The sequence below is a fragment of the Eptesicus fuscus genome, chromosome 20, assembly GCF_027574615.1.
Source record: "Eptesicus fuscus isolate TK198812 chromosome 20, DD_ASM_mEF_20220401, whole genome shotgun sequence".
NCBI lineage: Eukaryota > Metazoa > Chordata > Mammalia > Chiroptera > Vespertilionidae > Eptesicus > Eptesicus fuscus.
Genome location: NC_072492.1, coordinates 48,782,038 through 48,806,254, shown reverse-complemented (window position 1 = coordinate 48,806,254; position 24,217 = coordinate 48,782,038). Strand labels below are relative to the sequence as shown.

General features: G+C 52.6%; 1 protein-coding gene across 1 annotated transcript; it reads left to right on the top strand.

Moving 5' to 3' along the window:
* The first annotated feature begins 1,195 nt into the window (after positions 1 to 1,195).
* SRP68 (signal recognition particle 68) lies at positions 1,196 to 24,217 on the top strand. The gene is made up of 16 exons (XM_008155037.3): positions 1,196 to 1,377; positions 2,558 to 2,624; positions 5,244 to 5,357; positions 6,820 to 7,015; positions 7,806 to 7,888; positions 8,173 to 8,282; positions 8,547 to 8,629; positions 9,759 to 9,899; positions 15,118 to 15,216; positions 17,271 to 17,335; positions 18,836 to 18,992; positions 19,832 to 19,926; positions 20,910 to 21,039; positions 22,522 to 22,597; positions 23,013 to 23,065; positions 23,449 to 24,217. The coding sequence occupies exons 1-16, from the start codon at positions 1,212 to 1,214 to the stop codon at positions 23,674 to 23,676; spliced, it is 1,863 nt and encodes a 620-aa protein (XP_008153259.2). The 5' UTR covers positions 1,196 to 1,211; the 3' UTR covers positions 23,677 to 24,217.

Genomic DNA, 24,217 nt, shown 5'->3' with positions numbered 1-24,217 from the left:
TCCTTGGCGTTATGCCTCAATTTCCTCAGCTGTAAAGTGGGAAAAGAACGCCTTCGCAGAGGGCTCTGGTGAGAATGAGACGTGTCTGCGAGGCCTGAAGCCAGTGGTTGAATCTGAATGAATCAAATTCTTCTCTTCCTTCTGACCCCAGTCAGGTACCCAAACAGGGAAAACGTTAATATAAAGTAGCAGAGCTGGCCCGTAATGCTCAGTGGTTCATCAGCCTATGAACCAGGAGGCCACAGTTCCATTCCTGGTCAAGGCACATGCCCCGGTTCCAGGCTCAATGACTGTCTCCCAGGAGGTCATGGTTCAATTCCCGGTCAGGGCACATGCCCGGGTTGTGGGCTCAATCCCCAGTGTGGGGCATGCAGGAGGCAGCCGATCAATGATGGTCACCCATCAATGATGTTTCTCTCTCTCTCCCTCTTCCTTCCTCTGAAATCAGTAATAATAATCATCATCATCATCATCTATATTAATAAAAGAGACTTGAACAAAGTGAGGGAGCTACATTAGTAGATATCTAGGTGAAGAGCATTCCAGATGGACAGCCAGTGCCGGCCCTACAGCAGGGTCCCTGCGCAAGGAGGCTGGTATGACTGTGCTGCATGGACTGGAAGGAGATTGGCAGGAGAGGAGGTGAGGGGCACAGCATGCGGGGCTTTTTTCCATTGTAAGGACGGCTGCTTCTAGCTCTAGGCTGAGAAAAATGAGGCGCCACTGCAAAGTTTTGACTAACCCAATCTGACTGACTTCAAAAATTTTTTATTGAAATATATTTAACATACCATGCACTATACCCATTTTAAGTCTTTTTTTTTTTTTAATATTACATACAGAATTGTACAACCACCACAATCCATTTTGGAACATTTCCCCCGCCCCCCAAAGAAACCTCTACCCTTTTAGCCGTAAGTCTCCCATCTCCACCCCCACTCTCAGCCGGAGGCAACCACTACTTTCTGTCTCTATAGAATTGCCTATTCTGGACATTGCATATCAATGGACCTATGCAACACGCAGCCTTCTGTGGGGCTTCTTCCCGTTAGCATGGAGCCGCCCTCCGACCAGTGGCTGGCTCCGGAGGGCCGGGACGGGGAGGGCAGTCCGCCGCTATCCCATCAGCCTCCGCCTGGCAGGTCCCGCTCTCTCCCGCCGCGGTCGCCACGCCTCCTCTGTCCCGTCCTGCTCTGCGGCACTCGGGCAAGATGGCTGCTGAGAAACAGGTACCTGGTGGCGGCGGCGGCGGCGGCGGGGGCGGCGGCGGTAGCGGCGGTGGACGCGGTGCCGGAGGAGAAGAAAATAAGGAGAACGAGCGACCTTCGGCCGGATCGAAGGCAAACAAAGAGTTCGGGGACAGCCTGAGCCTGGAGAGTATCCTGGAGCAGCCGGGCCCGACGTGGAGTGGCTACGTGTCGGTCGGGCGGGCGGGCCGCCGGGGCTTGGGCTGTGGAAATCACAGCTGGATGTTCTGGAGGCGAAGGCAAAGCTTGGGTGCTCGGAGGAGAAGCGAGTGGCCTGTTTTGAATGCGAATCATCGCAGCTTTCTTAACAGCTCGGTGGGCATTTTATGTCACGTCCAGATGCGCTGGAGGAGCGGGTTTCCAGTGTACGTCGCGTGTAACCACCATGGAGTGCTGAGGACACGAGCTTGTGGCCTTTTGAAATGAAGGCACCGAGGGAGGACGTGTAGCCGAGTGTCTGAAATAACACGTTTAGCTTGACATCTCAATATAGTCAAGTTTTCAGGGGGTTGGCGTTCTTGAACTGGTGGTATAATGCCAAATGGATGCTAGGACTCCTTGGTTTTACCACGGACCTGAGACCGCCTTGTCCCTTTTTAGTTATGAAAATACTCCTTTTAATTCTTAGTATTTCGAAATACACCCATAGAGAAGCATTGAGGAAACTGGGAAAAGAAAACTAAAGTTGTAGATAAAGGTCATTGGACTTTCTGAAGTTTGGTACATGGTCTTAAGCTATTTTAAGATTCTTAAAAAGGAGAGTGTAGGCAGGGCTTGTGCTTTTAAAGTAAAAGCTTCGGTATCTTGATGCAAACGGCGGCCTAGTTCGGTTGGCATGTGCCCATCCTAGGCTCCCGCAGCATCACAGCTGTTGAGGAAAGTTGGATCTGGCAGGTGCAGGAGCTTATGCACATGGGGGAGTAATACACGTCGTTTATCGCCGGAACCTGCCCGGAGGAGCACATGGCTGGGTCCAGGTGTCAATCAGTGGGAGCAGCCCACTTACAGTCAGCATTTAGAATCCAGCAGCCTTAGTTAAGCTGTTGGGTTTCAGGAATCCTTAGTGGCCAGCAATGGCCGCCTTTTTTAGTGTGAAGGTAGAAATGGTTAAGGCAATCCGCTTTTCAGTGCGCTTCGCCCCGTCCTAGGGTAAGATAGCTATTGAAAATGGTTTCACTAGTTAACGTGCTAGTAAGTATTTCAGGGATGTCTAATATGCTGTGGTTGGATACAAATACAGGCGAATGGGGACATGTTGTGATTTATTTGGGTTCTTGCCATTGTAAGCGTTTCCTTAATCGTGGCTCTAGTTCTTCAGATCATTAAGGAATCCCAGCAGCAGCATGGCTTGCGGCATGGAGATTTTCAGAGGTACAGGTTAGTATCACGTGCAAATCATTGTGGAATTTCCAGCTTAGTTTGCCTTTGTGATATCCTACTTTGTGATATCAGAAAGTATACCTAGAAAGTCCAGCTCTGAACTTATATTGGATCCTCAAAAGATACTTAATTTTCAAATTTAAAGTTTTATAATGAATAAAAAGAGCCAATCTTTTTATCCATTTTGCCTCACAATATTGCAGATACATTGGAGGCTTCTGCTGAACGTAATAAGCAGTTAATAGTAATCATTTTTTTAACTTAGTCATATGGTGTAGTGTTGGTTAAATGCAAAGCTTTACAGTATTTTAAACATAGAAGGGGGATTTCCGGCATTATGATTCATTGGTAAACTTTTATAACAGCCTGTACGTTGACAAACATTTAATATGAGTCTAAAAAATATAATAGATGCCTAATGTGTAATAGAGTTCAGTACTTTGAAAGCAGAAATATCCAACTTTTTTTGTATTGTAGATATAGGCTTTGGCTACCTGATTTTTAAAAGTGCTACTGAAACACTCTAATCTCAGCTCCTAAGGAATCAGCTTGAAGGTGAAGGTCAGCAGGCTGGGGCAGAGTGAGCAAGATGGGGAGTGGCAGGACCAGAGTCTGGAGGGCCCTGGAGGCTAAACTCCTTCCGGGGTTCATCTAGGTGTGGGGAGGGGGAGGGGAAGCCACTGAAGAGTTAAACAGCAGGTTTTTATCACTTGATTTGTTTTTAAATATTAAGAAAATTTCCAAAAACAAATGTAGGGTTGATAGTATAATGAACTCATCACACATTTATTACAGTGATCAACTTACTGCTCTGTTCCAATTTGGGTTTTTTTCTAGTTATTAATTTTATTCAATATTGCATTTTTAAAAAGAATGTGTTTTTATTGTAGAGAGGGGAAAGGAGAGGGATAGAGAGAGGGAAACATCGATGAGAGAGAAACATTCATCGGCTGCCTCCTGCACACCCCCTACTGGGGATCGAGCCGCAACCCAGGCATGTGCCCTGACTGGGAGTCAAACTGGTTACCTCTTGGTTCATAGGTCGATGCTCAACCACTGAGCCAGTATTGGCCAGGCCAATATTGCATTTTAATTGGCTTTTTGGTGGTAAAAATATACATAACATAAAATTGACATCAGTGTGTACCTTTTAGTCATTTTTATGTCTTTAAATACGTAAGTATATTTGTATATGTGTGCCCACAAAATAGTGTTTTTGGTTTTCTATGCACTTTTTCATAAGCTTGCTCATATTGTATACACAAAGGTGTGTCCTGCTTTTTTGGCTGAATATTATATTGTATGTATTTCTCCCTGCCTATGAAAATGTTCTACACACATGATTCTTATGAGTTGCACTATTAACCAGTGTTATTATACGTATACAATAATTTATTTACCTTTTCCTTGGAGTTGGTTACGTATATGATAGCCATTTTTTTAGGTTTAAAATTTTTGTTCCCATGAATCTGTTCAAACCTTGTTGTGTTTCTGATTATTTCTTTGATTATTATTATTTCTTGAATATAGAATAGTATAGAAGTAGACTGTTGGTTCGGGGAATATGAACATTTTTAAGGATCGTGATAATTATATCCAAATTGCCAGAAAATTCTTAGCAATTTATATTTCTCCCCATAAAGTATGAGTGTACCACTTAATTTTTATGTAAAAGGATAAGTGATAATTAAAGCAAAAATTATGAATTGAGGGAGAAGATCTAGTTTATAGATTCAGCCAGACTGTTATTTTTCTTTTTAATAAGCTATACCCTGGTAGCTTTAGGACTAAGATACTACAGTAGCATTTAAATATTATTCTGTATTGTAAATTATGCGCTATATTATTTGATTAAGGGTTGGTAAAATTTTATATATATTTTTACACTAATTTAGTCAAAATACTTTTACTGAGCATCTATATGGTAGGCAATGTGCTTAGAAATTTGAAAATAAAATCATCTTTGCACTAAAGGAGTTCATATTAGTGAGACAGGCATCCTGCTCATTCTTTCAAAACCGATCATCAGTCCACTCCAGTGAAGTGTCAGCAAGAAGAGGATGATTACTCGTGTCCTTTTTTTTTTTTTTTAATATATTTTATTGATTTTTTTACAGAGAGGATGGGAGAGGGATAGTTAGAAACATCGATGAGAGAGAAACATCGATCAGCTGCCTCCTGCACACTCCCCACTGGGGATGTGCCTGAAACCAAGGTACATGCCCTTGACCGGAATCAAACCTGGGACCCTTCAGTCCTCAGGCCGACGCTCCATCCACTGAGCCAAACCGGTTAGGGCTGATTCCTCGTGTCCTTGACATTCAGTTGGACATTTGCCTTGTTTTCTTGGTTGCCATTTTATCTGCATGATCCTCCCACCTGGAGGACGGGTTCTTTGGGAATGGGTACTGTGTCCTCTGTCTCGCTCTGTTTTCCGTGATGCCAGTCAGACTGCCCGGCTTGTTTTACTTCCATGAGTGTTTGCAAGACCATGTGTGGTGTCTGTAGTAACCATAAGTAGAACATGTTAAGCCTTTGACCTGGCCTTATTATAGAATTTACTGTCGAATGTCCTATCAGGTTGTCTCAGTGGTTTTTGTTTGTGGTTTCTTACAGGGGCTACTGTTCCCGTAGACAAAGGCGTCTCCGGAAAACACTCAACTTCAAGATGGGGAACAGGCACAAATTCACAGGGAAAAAAGTGACGGAAGATCTTCTGACTGATAACAGGTACTGACGGCTCAGTGCTGGATGCTAAGTACTTTTTACAGTGTGCCAGACATTTGCCAAACTTTCATTGTCTCATGTGATTTTAAAAATATATATTTTTATTGATTTCAGAGAGGAAGAGAGAGGGAGAGAAAGATAGAAACATCAATGATGAGAGAGAACCATTGATCGGCTGCCTCCTGTATAGGTCTGAGCCCACAACCTGGGCATGTGCCCTGACCGGAATCGAACCTGGGACCCTTCAGTCTGCAGGCCAACGCTCTTCCACTGAGCCAAACCAGCTGGGGCTCATGTGGTTTTTTAGCAGCTCTGTGGAGTGGGCGTTTTTACTATTGCTGTGTTATAATAAGGTTCAAGAACTTGTTCAAAAACTGTGGTGAAATGGCAATGTTAAAGTCAGGGATTAAAATCTAACCAGTGTTGGGAAAGGTTTCTGGAATGCAGATTTCAGTGTCTTGAAGTGCTTGCTTCAGTCAGTAGATCTTAGATGGAATCCGGCCGCATGCAGGTTACTACAGATGAGTCCTGTGTTTCAGTGCTGCGTGCACCATGCTTCATGTTTCTGAAGAAGAACCTGCCAGGCAGTTCTTCTAGGTCAGTTCCTCAAACTGCAGCCTGTGGGCCAAATTGGTCCTCCTGCCATCTGTCCTTAAAATAAAGTTTTATTGGAACACAGCCACACCATTTGCTTAGTGTTGTTTCCAGCTGCTTTGTGCTACCATAACCGTAATTGTGACAGAGACCATATGGTCTACAGAGTCTAAAATATTGGGCCCTTGACAAGAGAAGTTTGCTGTGAATGGGATGATGTCAGTCCACTGAGTCACACCCACCCGGCTCAATGTCGCGCCTCCTAATGCTTTGGTTTCTAACTGGGTTGAGATAAGAGAGGTGTGGGTTCAAAGGTGAGGCCAGACTGTGTGCTTGGACAGTCTCTTATTAGCTAAAATTTGGGAGGGGTCAGTCTAGGTTTGCCATTGAGGTGGGAGCAGGCTTTTCAATGAGATGTATCTGGTGTTGGTTAGAAACCTGAGGTGGCCCTGGCTGGTTTGGCTCAGTGGATAGAGCGTCGGCCTTCGGATTGAAGGGTCCTGGGTTCGATTCCGGTCAAGGGCATGTGCCCGGTTGCTGGCTCGATCCCCAGTAGGGGGCATGCAGGAGGCAGCCCATCAGTGATTCTCATCATTGATGTTTTTATCTCTCCCTCTCTCTTCCACCCTGAAATCAATAAAAATATATTTAGAAAAAAAACAAACAAACAAACCTGAGGAGGAGCCTGAGTCAGGGGAGCCTCAGTCCAAGATGCTGGTTTTGTAGTCGGTGCTGCTGTGAGAAGAGCAGTCAGGAGGAGAGCCAGGGAGCGGGGAAGAAGTTGCGAGGCCGCAGGTTGTGCCTCGGAGAATGCTGAGTCTGCTGCTGCTGGCCTTTCCCTTCAGCCCGCTCGCTCCTGTCTCTGGTTTAGGTATTTGCTGCTGGTTCTGATGGATGCCGAAAGAGCCTGGAGCTATGCCATGCAGCTCAAACAGGAAGCCAACACTGAACCCCGAAAACGGTTCCACTTGTTGTCTCGCCTACGCAAAGCCGTGAAACATGCAGAGGAATTGGAGCGCTTGTGTGAGAGCAATCGCGTGGATGCCAAGACCAAGTTAGAGGCTCAGGTTAGTGTCGACGTCAGCCTTGCTTTATGGTGCAGATGGGAGACGCGACGCCAAAAAAGACAGGTACACAGAGCAGAGCTCCTTAGGGCATACACAGTCAGGAGAGGGGAAAACTGGTTTTGGTTTTTCAAGGTGAAGTGGGTATCTCTTTTTTAAATCCTCACCTGAGGATATGTTTATTGATTTTAGAGAGAGAGGAGGGGGGTGGGGGCGGAGAAACGTGAAAGCGATGGGTTGCTTCCCATATACATCCTGACCGGGGATCAAAGCACAGGGTATGCGCCCTGAGGGGGAGCCAGACCTGCAGCCTTGGGTGCAAGGGATGACCTCCAACCAGCGGAGCCACCCGGCCAGGCCAGCATCTCTGTTTGGAGCTCTTGGTTTTTAACAATCAGCTCCAACTTTTAAAGGAAGCTCCTGTTTCTTTTGATATGTAGATGGAAGCGTTTCATCTTATATTTGGAAGAGTTCACAAAATAATAATTTTTTAAAATGCGTTTTTTTAAAAAGAGACGGATATTGCAAGTTTACATTCACCTTTTGATACTTAGCTGGTTTTAAGTAAAATGAAGACAACCAGTTTCCTTTATTTTGAAGTTCTCTCCTGGGAAGGAACTGAATCATAACAGATTACCTGTGGATCACATTTGATTAGTGAGAAGTTGTTCTCTTTAAAGTCAGCCTGAATATCTAGATTCTGGAAACCCACGTTGGGAGGCCAGAGAGGAGGCTGAACTCTTACCCTGGTCCTCGGGCACTGAAGCAGTTTCTCTTTCCCTGCCGCCCTCAGGCCTACACGGCGTACCTCGCAGGAATGCTGCGGTTTGAGCATCAGGAGTGGAAAGCTGCCATTGAGGCTTTTAACAAATGCAAGTAAGTCCTCCGCTCCAAGGCTCTGGCCAGTTTCACTCTAGATTGTCCTGTGCCTTCAAGCGGCAGATCAGCTGGTGATTGTTTCTGTGCAAGTTGGTACAGTTTCTTGTTTTTCTTCCCTTTAGAAATGTTACTTACTCTCTCTCATCCTCAGAACATGCCAGCTGTGGTAGCTGGTAGAAGGCCCTCACAGTGCCGTGTTTTGTTTTTAGCCAGCATGGTCCTTGTGAGCTCATTTTCTTAAAATAAGGCTGCTGTGCAACCCGGCGCTCCTTCCCTCGCAGGACTATCTACGAGAAGCTCGCCAGTGCTTTCACAGAAGAGCAGGCCGTGCTGTACAACCAGCGCGTGGAGGAGATCTCGCCCAACATCCGCTACTGTGCATATAACATCGGTGAGAGGCGCTGCGGCGAGCCCCGGTGGGTGTGGGGGGTCCGTCTCCGAAAAAGGCAGGACTGTCCGAGTCAGTTCTCAGAATCGCAGAAGGCAGTGCCTTGCTTGGCTTCCACCCTGCGGTCTTCTGTGCCCCCCGAGCTCCGGGCAAGGACTGGAGTCACTGCACGCGCTTGCGCAGGGAGCGCTCCTTCCCGGGGGAGTTGAACCTCGTGGTTTTGGAGAGAACAGACCAGTCCCTTGACCATTTTCCTCTCGTTCTCAGGGGACCAGTCAGCTATCAATGAACTCATGCAGATGAGACTGAGGTCCGGGGGCACCGAGGGTCTCCTGGCTGAGAAATTGGAGGTAATCTAGTATGTACGTTTTTTGTGAAAAGTCTTTGGTTTTAAAAAGTCCAGAAAAAAAAGAAAAAGTAATCCATAATCCCATCACCCAATATAATTGCTATTAATATGTGCATATTTATATCTATACATTTTTTAGCAAAAAACTTCTCACTTAGTATTTTTAAGTCTTCAAGTTCTTTGCCATGTTACACTTACTCTCTAAGCAATCCCGGCTCATAGGCAAAGTAGGAAATAGAAAAGATGGGGGAACAGGATCACGTGCGTTGCCACACATAGGCCTCTGTATGTGTAGGGAAAAGGCATCTGTTTTAAAAATGGGATCTCAGCCGAAACCGGTTTAGCTCAATGGATAGAGCGTCGGTCTTCGGACTGAAAGGTCCCAGGTTCGATTCCGGTCAAGGGCATGTACATTGGCTGCGGGCACATCCCTGGTAGGGGGTGTGCAGGAGGCAGCTGGTCGATGATTCTCTCTCATCGATGTTTCTAGCTCTCTATCCCTCTCCCTTCCTCTCTGTGAAAAATCAATAAAATATATTAAAAAATAAAAATAAAAAAAAAATGGGATCTCAGTGTGCAGTTCAGTAACGTTCTTTTAAAACATGCGCCGTGTGGTTTCCCCTCAGGAAACACAGCTCTACATCATCATCTTTGATGGCCGCCTGGTATCCCTTAGGTCTGGTGACCACTTCACTGTCACTAAGTGCTGAACAGTATTACCATGAATATCTGTGGCCCCAGTTTTTGTACATATTCTTAACTCTTTCCTTCAGATAAATTTCTAAAAGTGTAATTAAATATTTTGGAAGCTTTTGATACATACTGATAAATATTTTAAGTTTCTACTAATTTACGTTTCTGCTTGTGGTATATGACAGATATGCTTCTCTCCTACACCCTTATCAGCACTCAGTGATGGTCTTTTTAACCTTCTGTGGTGTCTTTTTAAAATTTGAGTTTCTGTGAGCCAAGACATGATCCCCAGGAGGAATTCAAATACAAATTTGTGTGTTCTCTATAAGGTATAACATGTTGGCTATAGAAAGAGTCACATAGTAATTTCTATTTATTTCACCGTGGTCGCTCATATCCATCAGTTAAAGCTTTAACTTTCCGATACTGCTTTCTAGGCATTGATCACTCAGACCCGAGCCAAACAGGCAGCCACCATGAGCGAAGTGGAGTGGAGAGGGAGGACGGTCCCCGTCAAGATCGACAAAGTGAGGATCTTTTTACTGGGACTGGCTGACAACGAGGCGGCCATTGCTCAGGTAAGGAGGCAGTACCAGCCTCTCTTCTGTATGTTTCTGAAGAGTGTGTGTGTGTGTGTGTGTGTGTGTGTGTGTGTGTGTTTAAAATCACAAAACAGAAACTTACCTTGATGCTGTTGGGTATTTGATAACGGTCTCAAGATGCACTCTCTTGAATAAAGTCATTTTAAAAGCTATGTTTATAGAGGAGATACTATGTGTAAAGGGCAAAGAAATGGATGGCGACAGTCGTCAGCATCCACCTGGGAGCCGTGGAGCGGCCTCAGGTAAGGGGTGGCTTCGGGCCAGCAGGTGGAGCAGCAGCTTCACTGTCTGTTTCCTTCTCTCCGACCTCTCACCTGGCCGCCTCGCCCGGAAGGGCCAGCCTCCCGGCCCGGGCTTTCCAAGGAGAGCCTGGCTGAACCGGAGTATCTTGTTTGCTGTGCGCTCTGTGCAGTACTCACGCAGAGCTGCTTGCTGACATAACTGTGGCCTGTTTGTGGGCGTAAACAACCGAGTGAGTTTCCAAAGCTGAGATCCTGGGGCTCTTGGTTTGTGCAGGCGACCAGGCACTTTGTAGACCTCCTCCGCCATGAGCAGCGAAGAGCATCTAAAAAGAGAAAAGCCCGGCTGCTCAGCACGTCCGCCGCCTCCCCAGGGCCCGGTGCGTCTTCCGGAGACGCCGCAGCAGCGGGGACCCTGAGTCCCGTGCGTGTCGGGCGCTTGGCTAGTTGTCCTGATGAGTTCCAGTCTTTTCGGTGACTTGTGCCAAAGGAGCCACTTTGGCGTGAGGACGGCGTTCGGGGGGGATTCCTTTGTGCCTCTGGGTCCGGTGTTGCCTCTCCAGTTCCCTCTATCTGCTTAAAGGACAGGAGACTAGAACAGTGCTAGGAAGTTCATGTGTCCCTTCAACTAGGAGAGCTTTCATTGCACTGGAGTGTGGCAGCATCTCTTCTGGACTAGGGCTCTGGTAGCAGCAGCCATTCAGATGACGTGATCGGGTAATGGTTTTGTTTTAAAGGGACACTTGCTGGGAGAAAAGAGCTGCCGTCGGTGACAGCCAGGCAGGAGTTTCGGCTAGAATGGGGGGGAGGCCCACGGGGCAGATTCAGTGGGGGCTCCTAGGACTGGGCACAGACGTATATCAGATAAAGGACAAGAAAAGCTAACATTTATTAAGTTTTAAAAATTACTCAATTCTAAATTAAAGTTTAGAAAATATAAATGATGTTTTAAAGAGATGGATCTGTCTCACGTTCCATTCACTTCCAGTGATGTTTCTCCATAATAAAAAGGAAACCAGCGTATTTCCTTCCAGTCTTCCTTGTATTCATGAGGTATATTTTTTACTTGTTGGAATTACACTGAGATCTGATTTTGTATCCTGTGTTTATTAACATTTTGTAAAGATTTTTCATGTTCTTACCAATCATTTCATAAAACTTAAAAAAATACCTGGTGGTCACTGGACAGAGACCCCACAAGCGGAGCAGCGGAGGGCGATCGTCCTGCATGTCCCAGGTCCACTGTGCGTGCTCCGCCTGGGGGTCTTCCCAGCCCCGCAGGGTGGGCAGCACTCCCGTTACGGGTGGGAAACGGGCCTCAGAGAGCCTGCGTGACGTCCCACCGCATGTGTGATGGGGGGAGCCCTGGCATTTAAATCCAGGCCTTGGGCTCCCCTCATGTTCCTTGGCCTCTCCCACATGTCCTGTTAGATTCACCGGGGACTGCGACAGGACCGGTTCTTGGGCTTTGGTGCTCAGCGAGGTGCCGTTTCACTGGACGCGCCCAGCAGCATCCTGGGCTGGGAGAGGCTGGACTAGGCACAGCCTGGAGGGGAACAGCCCCTTGGCAAAGGGGTCGTCTCCATGCAGTCGGTTAGTCGGGGGAGGCAGGTCTCCCACGTGGAGAATTTATCTTTCTCTCGTTTTACACATAATTAGAGAATAAAAACCTGTAGTTGGGGTGTTGCCTTATTTGTATCATAATTCAGCTTCGGCTCAATTAGACCAAGTGAGGACATTTTACACCTTGGAGATGAGGCTCTTCATCCCAGTGTCTCCTGACCTGCCCGACACTGGTGTTCGCCCCGCTCAGGAGCTGGGATGCAGAATGCAGGGGTCCCTGCTTGCTTGGCGAGGCTTCCCTGACTTCAGTACTGAAACCGCAGTTTACCGAAAAGCGTGGAAGGAAGAAATAATTCAGGGAGATGAAACATGGGACTGAAAGACTGGAGCTGAGAGTGAATCCGCTGCCAAAATCCCGTTGCAAAATCCTGAGTCTCAGCCAAGCTCACATCTTCGTGTCTCGAATGTTGTCTCGCTTCATAACTTCTATTTCGTTCCAGTCCCGTGTGGTCGCCGCCGACTTGTCCCTGGGGCTGCTCCGAGGCAGCTCTTTGGGGGGGGGGGGGGGCAGGTTTAACACAGCTGCAGGTTGGATGATTCTCAGCTGTGGTTAATACTTTAATGCAGGGGACCTCAAACTTTTTAAACAGGGGGCCAGCTCACTGTCCCTCAGACCGTGGGAGGGCCGGACTATAGTTTAAAAAAACTATGAACAAATTCCTATGCACACTGCACATAACTTATTTTGAAGTAAAAAAACAAAACGGCAGAAACACCCACATGTGGCCCGCGGGCCGTAGTGTGAGGACGCCTGCTTTAATGTTTGAGTAGAAAGGAGACGTTTATTCTTCTCTTCTAATAAAATCTGTTCTTCGGGGAGGTCGTATCCCCCTTGACCAGATACCCATAGTTTTTTCTAGACGTCAGTGGCTGGGTGGGTGCGCCCGTCCCTGGTTCTCCTGTGGGTGTGGTGGGGAATGTGGTCAGACTTGCCTTGTTTGTCTTAGTCACACCACCACCTTCCAGCAATTTTTGTCGGCAAGTGAAAACGTCTGTTTTTCATAGCGGGGGCGGGGGTGTGTGTGTCACTAGTTCAGGACACACAGCAGCCGGTTTTGCTCTGGAGAGGTGACCTCAAGCCACATCCGGGACGTGTGCAGTTGATCTGGAGTGTGTGCACTGGGGCCGTGAGGGACACACTTCTGGGCCTGCGGTTGCTCTGGTCGGCGGACACCGGGGAGAAGTCCAGGCCCACCTCCTTCCTAGGCGGGGAGTTGCCGCGTGTTTGGAGCCCCTGTTGGCTCAGCGCAGACTTGGGAGGGCTGCGTGTGGGTTCCGAGGAGCCGCTCTCCGTGTAGAGAGGCCTTTCTTGTCCGTGGTCCTTTCAGGTGATCTTAGCCTCCAGGGAAGGTTCATGGAATAAAAGTGTCAATAGTGAGACAGGCTGAAGGCTTCCTGTTGGGAAGCCCAGAGAGCAGTGGTCTCTGAGTCACTGCGCCGCTGACCGGCGTCCTCCCTTCAGATCGGCTTCCCCTCCATTGTGGTCTCCCCTCCTAACAGTCCCGGGAGGAGGGGGGCTTCGCTTTGCTCAGCACCTGATGCAGAGGTGTCCTCCTCCCAAGGGGGTGGAGGGGACCCATGGCGGTACAGGGGTTCAGCAGTATTTTCATTTTCTTACTTGACCCTCCCTGCAGGAGGGAGGCAGATCCTGTGTAGCTGGTAAAGCGAAGTTTACCCTTTTCTGACTTACACACCCGTTGTCCCAGCCGCGAACCCTGCCCGCCTCTGAAAGGGTGTTGGTGGCGTAATTGCCGGATTGCATGGTTTCGGCTAGAGCGGGAGCGCGCCTGCTGCTGGGAGGCGGCTCTGCGCTGAGTGGTTGCTGCCAAGTCTGTTCACAGATCTGACTCCAATGAAACTAGGGTACGGCCGCCCCAGCCACAGGAGTCTTTCTTAGAACGGGCCACAGTGCGATTAGACAGTTAGGAAGTACCGTCACCTGCGGTGCTGACCAGGGCTTTGTGTGAAGTGTGTTCCTCCGAGCCCACTGGGCAGCACAGCAGCCGCTGGCGCACGGGGCTGAGTTTAAGTGGATGAAAACTTGGGGTGCTCAGAGGGCACGGGTGGCTGCCACCTGCTGCACGGGCGGCGCGGTACCGAGCGCTGGCGTCATGGTGACCGCGCCCTGGGACGGCCGCTCTGGGTCTCAGTGGGTGGCGGTGCCGTGCTGGCCTTACAGGGTTATAGAAGGCCTGTCCCCGGTTCGTTCCTCGGTTCGGGAACAACAGGGGCGTCAAGTGACTTATAAATAGAAAGTGTGTTTGATTTATATTGGGTAATTCACAAGGAAGTTTGTTCCACTGAAAACTAGGAAAAACCTGAGAGCTCTTAAGAGGAGAAAAGGTTTTCCTTTCAACGCCCACCAGCCATCTCCAAGGGGTGGGCAGTGCTGGTTTCCTCTGGGGCTGTCTGAGAGGTCAGCTGGCTGTTAGTTTCTGTGGAAATCAAGCATACCAATGGGATGGGATGTTTTCGTGTCACAGTGGGTCTGCCAGTAACACGGTCACCTCCTTTCTGCCTTTCTGCCGCCCGTTCCCACCTGCTCAGTGGGGTTATGTGGAACAGTAATGTGGTGTGGCCGGTATTCACTCGGTTAATGAATCACCTTCCCTTCCCCGCCAGCGAGCGGCGGGTGACGCCCTGCGCTGTGCAGACTGTCACGGAGAGCAGTCCTGTCACCTTGCCTGCCCAGAAGGCCCTCAGCGAGCCTGTGGGTGTCCGAGGGCGGCATGTCGGTGCTGAGGGGAGCCTGTGTGACGGGAGAGAAAGGGTGCCTGATGGGTGTCGATCAGTACACTTCCTCACTTGCTCGGGCCTCAGCGCAGTCCAGTGTCAGCACATCTGTTGGGTTACATCCGGACGGAGGGATAATTCTGCTGGCACCCAGTGGGGTCAGGCCGTTTGTTCTGGAAGGAAAAAGGGAAAGAAACTGGCGTGCTTCAGCGAGAAGCAGCAGCGCCCAGGGCTGGTCCCAAGGCCCTGCAGGGTGCCGGAGCAGGCCGAGCAGAGGTGGGCGTGGGAGGGAAGTGGCAGAGGGTCTGTGATGGGAAACAGTTTGAAGCATCTGTTGGCTGACGGACAGTTTCAGGTGGCTGGACAGGCGCTTTTCAGTATGCTCACTTGGATACAGAATTCCTGTTTCCACCTAGAGAGTGAATACGGCTCCCAGAAAAGTCTTACGTGGTGCAGAGTAGTGACGCCGGAAACGCTCTCTGGTTGGGGCCCTTCTTATTGGGTGTGTGATGGGGGGCATCAAAGCGCGGTGATGCCCCCCATCAGAACACTGTGCCTTACTCAGAGGAGAGTCGGCACCTCATTCTGCCTTTGTCCAGGCTGAGAGTGAAGAAACCAAGGAGCGTCTGTTTGAATCCATGCTCAGCGAGTGTCGGGACGCCATCCAGGCCGTTCGGGAGGAGCTGAAGCCGGACCAGGTAGGACCATCGGCTGCGGGCGGGCTCTTGCTCTGGGCTGGGACCTCCGCCTCCTCGGGGCCCATTCCCAGGTGGGGTCCTGGGGGACAGTGCATTGAGTTTCAGCCACTGTTGTTTTGGGGGGTGCTCGGCTAAGAAGCAACAAAAGCCTCTGGGCTCCGTCAGGTTGAGGAGTTCTCTCTCCTGCTCCTGCTGGTTTCCTCTGTTACCGGCGAGGCCTTTGGTCTCAAATTCCCCTCCAGCTGGACCTCCCTAGTGCTCCCTTCTTCAGTACAGCACTGCGGGCCACTCGGCATCTGGGGAACCTCACAGCATTGTGCCTCCTGCTTCCCTGTCACCAAACACCCTGCTTCCTCTCCCTTGTCATTCTCTGGCCGCTCGCCCATCGCTCCGCTCGCCCATCGCTCCTGTCTCTAATGGGTGCCAGCGACCCTCTGGGTCTGGAGCAGTGGTCTGCAGTGTGTGTGCCAGTGCCGCCCAGAGTCACATGGAGCATTTGCCTCTGCTGTGTCTGTCTGTAACTTACATACCTTATTAGTCAGCTGATCTGTAACACATAAAATGCATTAAAGAAGTTCTTAAATTAAATTAAAAAGAGAAGATCTAGTTTTCTCCTGAGACCCACGCTCTTGAGGTGTGTGCAGCGCACCTGAGAGGCCGTGGCCCAGCAGGCACAGTGCGACCCCGCGCTGGAGCGGAGCCTCCCCGCCGGCGTCCAGCCCGTTTCCAGCCTGAGCTGTGCTGCTTCCCTCGGACCCTCTGCCCCCGGCGTCTGCTCACCGCCGTCTTCACATGCCTCCCCCACCTCGTGCACGCCTTCCCCTCTCCTCCCCTCCTCCCCCGCTCTCCCTCCGCTCCCTCACACTCCCACCACGCCTGCTTACGAGGCCCGATCACAGCTCGCCGCCTCTGAGGGCCTGCTGCACCACCCTCGCCCACAGACCTCTCCCTCTGCTGCGTATCTAAATGTTTGTAGTTTATCAGGAATTGCCATTTAACAGTTTGTGTATCGTTTTATATTTACCGTTTTCTTTTCTCTTCCTCAAGATTGTCAGCATCTTAAAAGCAGCAATACATTTCCTTCAGCATATGTCTCAGTACACTGGGGATAAAATGTCCAGTAAATACTTGTTAGGCTGTAGCCACTGTCTCCCTTTCCCATTAAGCTGCTTGTGCACGTGACCCTTCCCTTCATCCACTTACCGGGTACATCAGAGCCCCAGCCTCCATCACGCACCGGGAGTTCACAGCAGCCGAGGGCCACCTCCAGATAGGAAGATGGTGACAGCAGGGGCGTTAGTGCCCTGTTGCTGCTGCAGCATTACCACACTCAGCGGCTTTCAGCAACACACTGATTGTCTTAACAGCGCTGGAGGCTGGACGGCTACATGGTTCCTTCTGGAAGCCCGGGGGACCTGGGGGGGGAACGCATTTCTAGTTTTCCAGAGAACGCACTTTCTGGCTTCTAGAAGCCACCTGCATTCCTCGGCTCATGGTGCCTTCCTGCCTCTTCAGAGCTCCTCTCTGACCTCTGCCTCCGTCTCACTATATCACCAGCTCTCCTGTCTCCCGCTTACAAGGGGCCTGGATTGCATTGGCCCCCGGATATTCTAGGCTAATCCAAAGGCCCTTAACTTCACCCCCTCTTCAGGCCTCTCTCGCCATGGGAGAGAACAGCTTCTCAGGTTCCGGAGTTGGGATGTGGACATCTTTGGGGTTATCGTTCAGCCACCACTAAAGGCAGGCGCTGACAGCACAAGGGGTCCAACTTGGGTCCCCTGACTGGAGCCGTGGATGTGGGCTGTCTGCCTCCGTTAGTGCCGGGGGTCTGGCTCGGAGCTGCGGACAGAAGTCTTGCTGGCGCTGCTCTGAATTCTCTCATCTCACGTCCAGTTTGCAGGTGCCAGTGGCCACTGAGGGACCCGTCGTCCAGAACATGGCCACTAGATCTGATGTTGGAGGAGTCTTCCAGGGGCTCTGGGACCACAGGGGAGGCGGGGCCAGCACCCAGGGGAAGGTCAGCTGTGTGACCTGTGCCTTTTCACTTCCTGCAGAAACAGAGAGAGTTCAGCCTGGACGCGGAGGCGGGGAAGGTCTCCAACCTCCAGTACCTGCACAGGTGAGGCGTGATGCCTGCTCGCAGGTGCGGTGAGCAATTGGAACGAGAGTGTGTGTGACCTGTGTGTATTCCCTCCTCCCCCAGGGAGAGAGGAGGCCCCCCTCCCCTCCGACTCCTGTGTGGCTCTCACTTCTGCTCTCAGGTCATTTCTGAGGGCTGTTTGTGTTCTCGGAGTGCTGTTTTCACAGGCCGAGTCCCGTTCTAATGTGGTGGTCGGGAAGTCTCCCTGTGTCTCGGGGATTCCTCATCGTGCTTTAGGCTTTCTGCCCCCGCAGAGCCTGGCTCTCCTACGCTGCTCGTTTCCCTCTTGGTTTGGGCCAGAGTGAATGTCTGCTTCACCCTCCTGCGGAGCGTGTGGCTGTGTGGCGGCAGCTCTGCAGGCTGCGCGGGGCTCGTCAGCTTTGGGCTTCACTGTAGGCGTCTGGCTCTGCCCTCCACCATGGACCCCGGCGCCAGTCTTGCAGGGTTTTGTCTTGGGCAGGTCGGATCCCCAGAACCTCCCTGGCTCTTGCTCTGGAAGCTGAGGAGGCGAAGAAGGCTAGGAGGCCAGTCAGCACTCAGACTGACAGTCCTTTGATCCCTGGTTCATTACGGAGTCCCTGACGCGGCCGTGCCTGTCCCCGGCCCAGGCCTCTGGTGTCCTCTCCCAGGAGGCCTCCCTTCTGCCAGAGGAGCATGGGGACCTCGAGGCCTGAACACTTCTTCACGGGTTTCTGAGTGGTTACCTGTGGACCCCAGATGCTAAGGAGCCTCACCGGGTGGTTCAGTTACAGGGAGCAGGCCCCAGGCACAGCCTCCGGGCCATGCCGCCCGCACAGCCATCCAGAGCGACGCCCCTCACTCTCAGGGAAGCCGTCATGGAACATGCCTCCCTGTGGTGCAAGCATGTCACGCTCGCGGCCGGCGGGCTGCATGCCTCGTTTGCCATGCTTGCTGAAGTGTGAGTGCGGGCAGGCGTGCACCAGTCCTGGGTCCAGGAACAGGCTTGCTCTCCGTGGTCTTCGTAAGGACTGCCTCTGGGGCTGGTAGTTCTGCGCTCCTCAAAAGAAGAAACAGACTGTAACTCCGACCAAGATCAATTCCGTCAGGTGGTCTCGGACTGGTCCCCTGCGTATTTGCCTCAGAGCAGCAGCCAGCATGGAGGGCTTGAGGCCAGGCTGAATGGTCTGCCGTGTGACACGCCCTCACCCCCACGCTTCCCCTAGGTCCGTGGTCGGCAAACTGCGGCTCGCGAGCCACATACGGCTCTTAGGCCCCTTGAGTGTGGCTCTTCCACAAAATACCACGGCCTGGGCGAGTCTATTTAGAAAAAGTGGCGTTAGAAGAAGTTTAAGTTTAAAAAAGTTGGCTCTCAAAAGAAATGTCAATCGTTGTCCTGTTGATATTTGGCTCTGTTGACTGAGTTTGCCGACCACTGTCCTAGGTCAGCCCCGACCTGAGGTTCTTCTCAGAACGTCAGCGTCCCGAGCGTAACCCGAGCTGACATGTGCTACATTCCAGCTACCTGACTTACATCAAGCTGTCGACGGCAATCAAGCGCAACGAGAACATGGCGAAAGGTCTGCAGAGGGCCCTGCTGCAGCCGCAGCCGGAGGATGACAGCAAGCGCTCGGCCCGGCCCCAGGACCTGATCCGGCTCTACGACATCATTCTGCAGGTGACCTGAGGCCGGGGAGCACGGGCCTGGCCTTGGCCTGTGTGGGACACCAAGTGACTTCGCTTCACGTAGTGAAAGGGCGGTGACGGCCAGCAGCTGTTGGGGTCTTTGGTAAAGACGGAGGGAGGTCTGGTCCTTGTACCACCTCAGTGACGGGCCCCACGTTTGTTTATTTATTTATTTATTTACTATTTTTTAAAATTGATTTTCGAGAGCGGAAGGGAGTATATAGAGAGAAACATCAATGTGAGAGAAACATCTGTCAGCTGCCTCCCGCATGTGCCCCAGCCGGGAATGGAACCCGCCACCTTCTGGTGTCCGGGACAGATGCTCCGGCCAGCCGAGCCACCGGCCAGGGCTGTGAGCCTGATGCTCAGACGTGTTGATGCGCAGAGACCAGGGAGCCCAAGGGTTCACTGAGCACTTGACCTGCGCGTGATCCTCGCCCACGTGCTGTGGCGCGTCCTGAGACCAAGGCCGCGCTGCCTCGGCCCCTACGCGCTTGCCAGGGAGCAAAATGGTGCGACAGTCACACACAGGCGTCCGTGCAGACGCCAGGTGAGCAGGCCGCTCTGGAAGGAAGGCGCTGAGCCTGAGCGGAGCCGTCCCCTCTGGCCGAGCTGCTCCGAGAAGGCGCTCGGGGTCGGTCTGCACTGAGTCGGAAAGGGCAGGCAGGCCCTCGGGGTCGGAGACGAGGGAGGTGACACAGGTGTGGCTGCTGCCAGGTCGCTGGACTCAGACTTTCCCCTTGAGAGAAGCCCAGGCTTTCATGCTACCTCGTCGGTCTATTCTGGTCCGCAGCCCCCTCTTCATGAGCTTTCTTTGTGCGTCTCGTGCAGAATCTGGTGGAGCTGCTCCAGCTCCCTGGCTTAGAGGACGACAGAGCCTTCCAGAAAGAGATAGGCCTCCGGACCCTGGTGTACAAGGCCTACAGGTAAGGACGGCGGCCCTCTGCCCGGGGGATTGGGCGCTGGCTGCGGGTAACCTGCCCGTGATCAGAGGCCGGCAGCCACATGTTCGAGCCAAGTCTCAGGTTCCCAGGGACCTTGTGTGCTCTTGGGTGGGCAAGGGCAGCCAGAGAGCACTCACATTAACCCTCCTCCCCCTCCCCTTCTCCCCCTCCTCCACCTCCTCCCGTGGACAAGGGACGGTGCGGGAAAGGGTCAGCCAGCAGAGCCTGAGCTGAAGCTGAGGGAAGGCGGGCTTCTCGCTTTTCTAAACGACTCGTGTTATTTGAACTTGGATGCGGGCTGTGTAGCAAGAGGGGTCTGGACAAAATGGCCACCTGGAGCCCTTTTTCTGGCCCTCACACCCCCGCACTCTGACTCCCCAGGGTGCCCCTCCTGGCCCCTGGGACCCTTCCGTCCTGTCAGGCCGGTGCCTCAGGCTCTGCTCCCGGTAGACTGGGTCCCGTTAGGAAGGGGGTTTGGATTTGGTTTTTGAAACATGAGCAGAGTGAGTGATGTGACCCGAAGAGTGCGGTGCTGGCTGGGGTTTACATTGGGCCTTCACTGGCCCCTCCGATTGCGGGGAGGGTGCAGGTGAGCCCCGCAGACCGGGACAGTGAGGACGCGGGGTCTCCCAGGCAGTGATCCTGAGGTTAAGAAACCTGTTTCCAAATTTAACATTTAGCCCTGCCGGGCGGCTCACTTAGAGCCTCATCCTGACAGGCCACGGTGTGGGTGTGATCTGTCAGGGCACACACAGGAATCAGCCACCCGTGAATGTATAAATAAATGCAGCAGGCAAATCAATGTTTCTCTCCCCCGCCCCCGCTCCCCTGTCCCCTCCCCCTCCCTCTACCTCTCCCCCTCCCCTCCCCTCCCTTAAAAAAATTTAAGTTCAGCCTAAACTCAAGGGGAGCCGTGCCCTTGGGAAGCTGCGCTCTAGCAGCCTGTGCCGTTCCCTCCCCGCCAGGTGCTTTTTCATCGCTCAGTCCTACGTGCTGGTGAAGAAGTGGAGCGAAGCCCTCGTCCTGTATGACCGAGTCCTGAAATACGCAGATGAAGTGAGTTCCGATGCCGGGGCCTTCAGGAGCAGCCTGAAGGTGAGTCTCCAGGGGCTTCCTGTCCTTGGGGTGGGCCTGCCTGGCCAGCCATGGGAGCTGCGGGCCGGCTCCGGGCCTGAGGAGGACCAGGCCCGAAGACGGGAAGCCATTCCTCTGGATGAAATGAGCCTCAGACTCCGCTGCACCTTGAAATCGCCAGGAAAGGTCTTTAAAAAAAACGGATGTCTGGATTCACATCCCTCTCCGGTCCCCACACTCTACAGGATTTATCTTGATTTACTGCCTTTGGGGAAAAGAATGGATGTCTGGGTCTGGCCTCCAGAGATTCTGATTCTAACGGGTGGGATCTGGGATGAGCCTTGGGGTTTTAAAGTGACTTTCACATGCAGCCAAGTTGAGGACCGGTGCCGAAGCCTTTCCCCACACAGTGTGCCGGGGCAGCGGCGGCAGCGCCTGGGCGTGCTGGAAATGCAGACTCGGGCCCCGGCCTCTGCGTGGAAGTCTGAGTTTTAGCACAACCCGCAGGCGATTGGCACAACCCGTGTCAAAGCGAGCGCACTGGTCTGACTGCCGGGCGGTGTTTCTTTTACTGATGTGAAGAGCTGGCTGTTGAAGCTCGTGACTCTGGTGATGCAGAGATTCCTGAGACACCAGCCGGTCCAAGGAATCCGTGTATTTTATGAGCAGAGACTGTTTAGACAGTGAGCGGAGGTTTATAATAGAAGCACTGGTATCAACACAGAGCCTGGCTGTTTGCTCAGAACAGCACTCGGCGTGGGGCTGAGCATAAACCAGGTTTCTGCCTTCAGAGAGCTTGTGCATTGGTCACCTCCCCCCAGACCTGCATGGGGGAGCCGTCTGTGAATGCAGAGGGGGGTGGGGTCCTGGAGCACAGGCAGGCACGGGGAAGGCGTAGACGGTGCGGGCGGAGGGGTGACAGTGGCAGCCGCGTCACCGTGCGGTGTCGTCCAGATGTGAGGCAGACCAGTGCGATGGCTTCTCCCAGGAGAGAGAGACGTTTTACAAACGCCCATCCTACCTGATGTGCCCGTGGGTGTGGGAGTGTCCGGAATAGAGGCGCGAGGGATTCAGCGGGATCCCCGTGTGGGGTCACTGAGAGTACTGGCAAGTGAGAGGCTGAGGCAAGAGAAGGGCCTTGTGCTCAAGCCAGGTGGCCTGGGTGGGTCCCAGCTTCGCAGCCCCTGGGGGTGTGGCTGGCACGTGATTTGGCCCCTCTGTGCTTCAGTCTTACCTATAAAACGGCACGGTGCACTTAGTGTATAATAAACTTATTAATACTATTATTAGTCTCATTATTCCCAGGCATTGTTACTTACCCATGGCTTAGCTTTCCCTGTTAGAACCGGCTAGTGTTTCTCAATAGGAGAAGTGTTCGAAAGTCTGAAATCCCCTGGAAAGACCAGTGGCGTCGCCTCGCTCGGCGGCGGGGGGTGGAGGAGGGCGGTTTGGTGCTGCTCCGGCCGCCCGGCTCGTGAGTGTGCGGTTTCTGATTCGTTGCAGGACCTGCCCGACGTGCAAGAGCTCATCACGCAGGTGAGGTCGGAGAAGTGCTCTCTGCAGGCGGCGGCCATCCTGGGTGAGCCTCCTCCCCCAGCCCCTCCCTGCGCTCCCCCCCCCCCCCCCCCCCCACTGCTCTCTGAGGATTGACAGGCGTCGTCCTGGTTAATCTGTAAGATTCTTATTTCCCCACCATCACCTGTGGGCCTGAAGGCATCTGGTTATGGAGGAATCTAGGGGAAGTGTCGTACGTCCCTCTGCCCAGTCGTGTCTCCGCACAGCGTGCGGGCTTCCCGGGCCGGCGGCGCGGTCTGGGCTTTACCGTCCGCTCTGCGTGGCTCCGCAGCAGAGTGTGGGCCCAGGAGGGAGAGGGCTGACTCGCCCACAGGTTGGCCTCCTCTGCTCTTGGGATGAGAGCCCCCACGTGTGATAGGTGTCGTTTGTGACCGAGGTTGCTAAGTCCCCGTCCTTACTGAATCCCTGTGACCTTTCAGATGCAAGCGACTCCCAGCAAACGGAGACCGCCTCCCAAGTCAAGGACAGTAAGGTGAGCCTGGGCGGGCTCTGGAGGAGTGAAAGGAGGGTCCTGACTCACTGGGAACGTGTGCTCATTGGTAGAGGGACCCTGACCCTACGGACGTACCCTGCTCCCCCCCTTTTACTCAGAAACCTGGAAGCTGCCTGTCCAGGCGGGCCAGGTGTCATCTCGGTGGTCCCAACTCAGCTTGGGGACTGTGGTGCCGAGGAGCACCCCCGCGGGGAGTCCCGACTTGGGCGTGTGGCAGGCCCTGTGTACCCCAGTCCCAGCCTGCCCCGCTCTGACCTCAGCTATTAAATGGGGGCACAGGCCCTGAACTGGGCGCTCCACACGGTGGGTCCCCCGGCTCGTCTGTGGCTCACCCCGATGCCTCCCTTTGGCTTGCCTTCCAGCCCCTGGTGGAGCGGTTTGAGACATTCTGCCTGGACCCTTCCCTCGTCACCAAGCAAGCCAACCTCGTGCACTTCCCGCCCGGCTTCCAGCCCATCCCGTGCAAGCCCCTGTTCTTCGACCTGGCCCTCAACCACGTGGCCTTCCCGCCCCTCGAGGACAAGTTGGAGCAGAAGACCAAGAGCGGCCTCACTGGCTACATCAAGGGCATCTTTGGGTTCCGGAGCTGACCAGGCTCCGGGGCGGGAGATGGGGCAGCCTGGCTGGTGGAAGCCCCAGCCAGTTCCGTGGTGGTGGATGCAGGCCCATTGGCCCGGGCGGGAGTGCAGCCCCCCAGCCCCGCGTCCCTGTGTGTTGTCTGTGCACTTACATCCTTAGCCACGTGCGGGAGGGGCAGGCACCCTGTGGCCTCTGGTGCGTGCGCGCGGGGTCCCTCTGCCCGGCTCCCAGGGGCCGCTGCCACCTGGTCCCGTGTGCGCGGGGATGATTTCCTTCGGTCGGCGTTGTGTTCGGGGAGGCGTCCTGTCCCGCCCTCAGTGCCGTGGCTGAGAAACGACCTCCTCCTCGCTGCGAGTACCCAGAATCCCTTGAGAAGCTTGTCCGTGACGGACGCATTGGCAACGCCTCCCCGGAATTAGTGGGCCTCATCCCCTCACCTCCAGGTGGAAGTTAAGTTTCAGAACAAGCAAAGAGCTCTATTTTTAGAAGAAATGTGTTACACTCAGAAATGATGAAAGCAAATCTTATATTAAAAGGCAAAGATGTTGGAGA

Bases quoted from the DNA above. Each gene is read 5' to 3' on its own strand.
- SRP68 (XM_008155037.3), top strand. From the start codon at position 1,212: ATGGCTGCTGAGAAACAGGTACCTGGTGGCGGCGGCGGCGGCGGCGGG. The intron at 8,630-9,758 runs GTAATCTAGTAT...ACTGCTTTCTAG, and splicing joins TCCTGGCTGAGAAATTGGAG to GCATTGATCACTCAGACCCG. The intron at 9,900-15,117 runs GTAAGGAGGCAG...GCCTTTGTCCAG, and splicing joins ACGAGGCGGCCATTGCTCAG to GCTGAGAGTGAAGAAACCAA.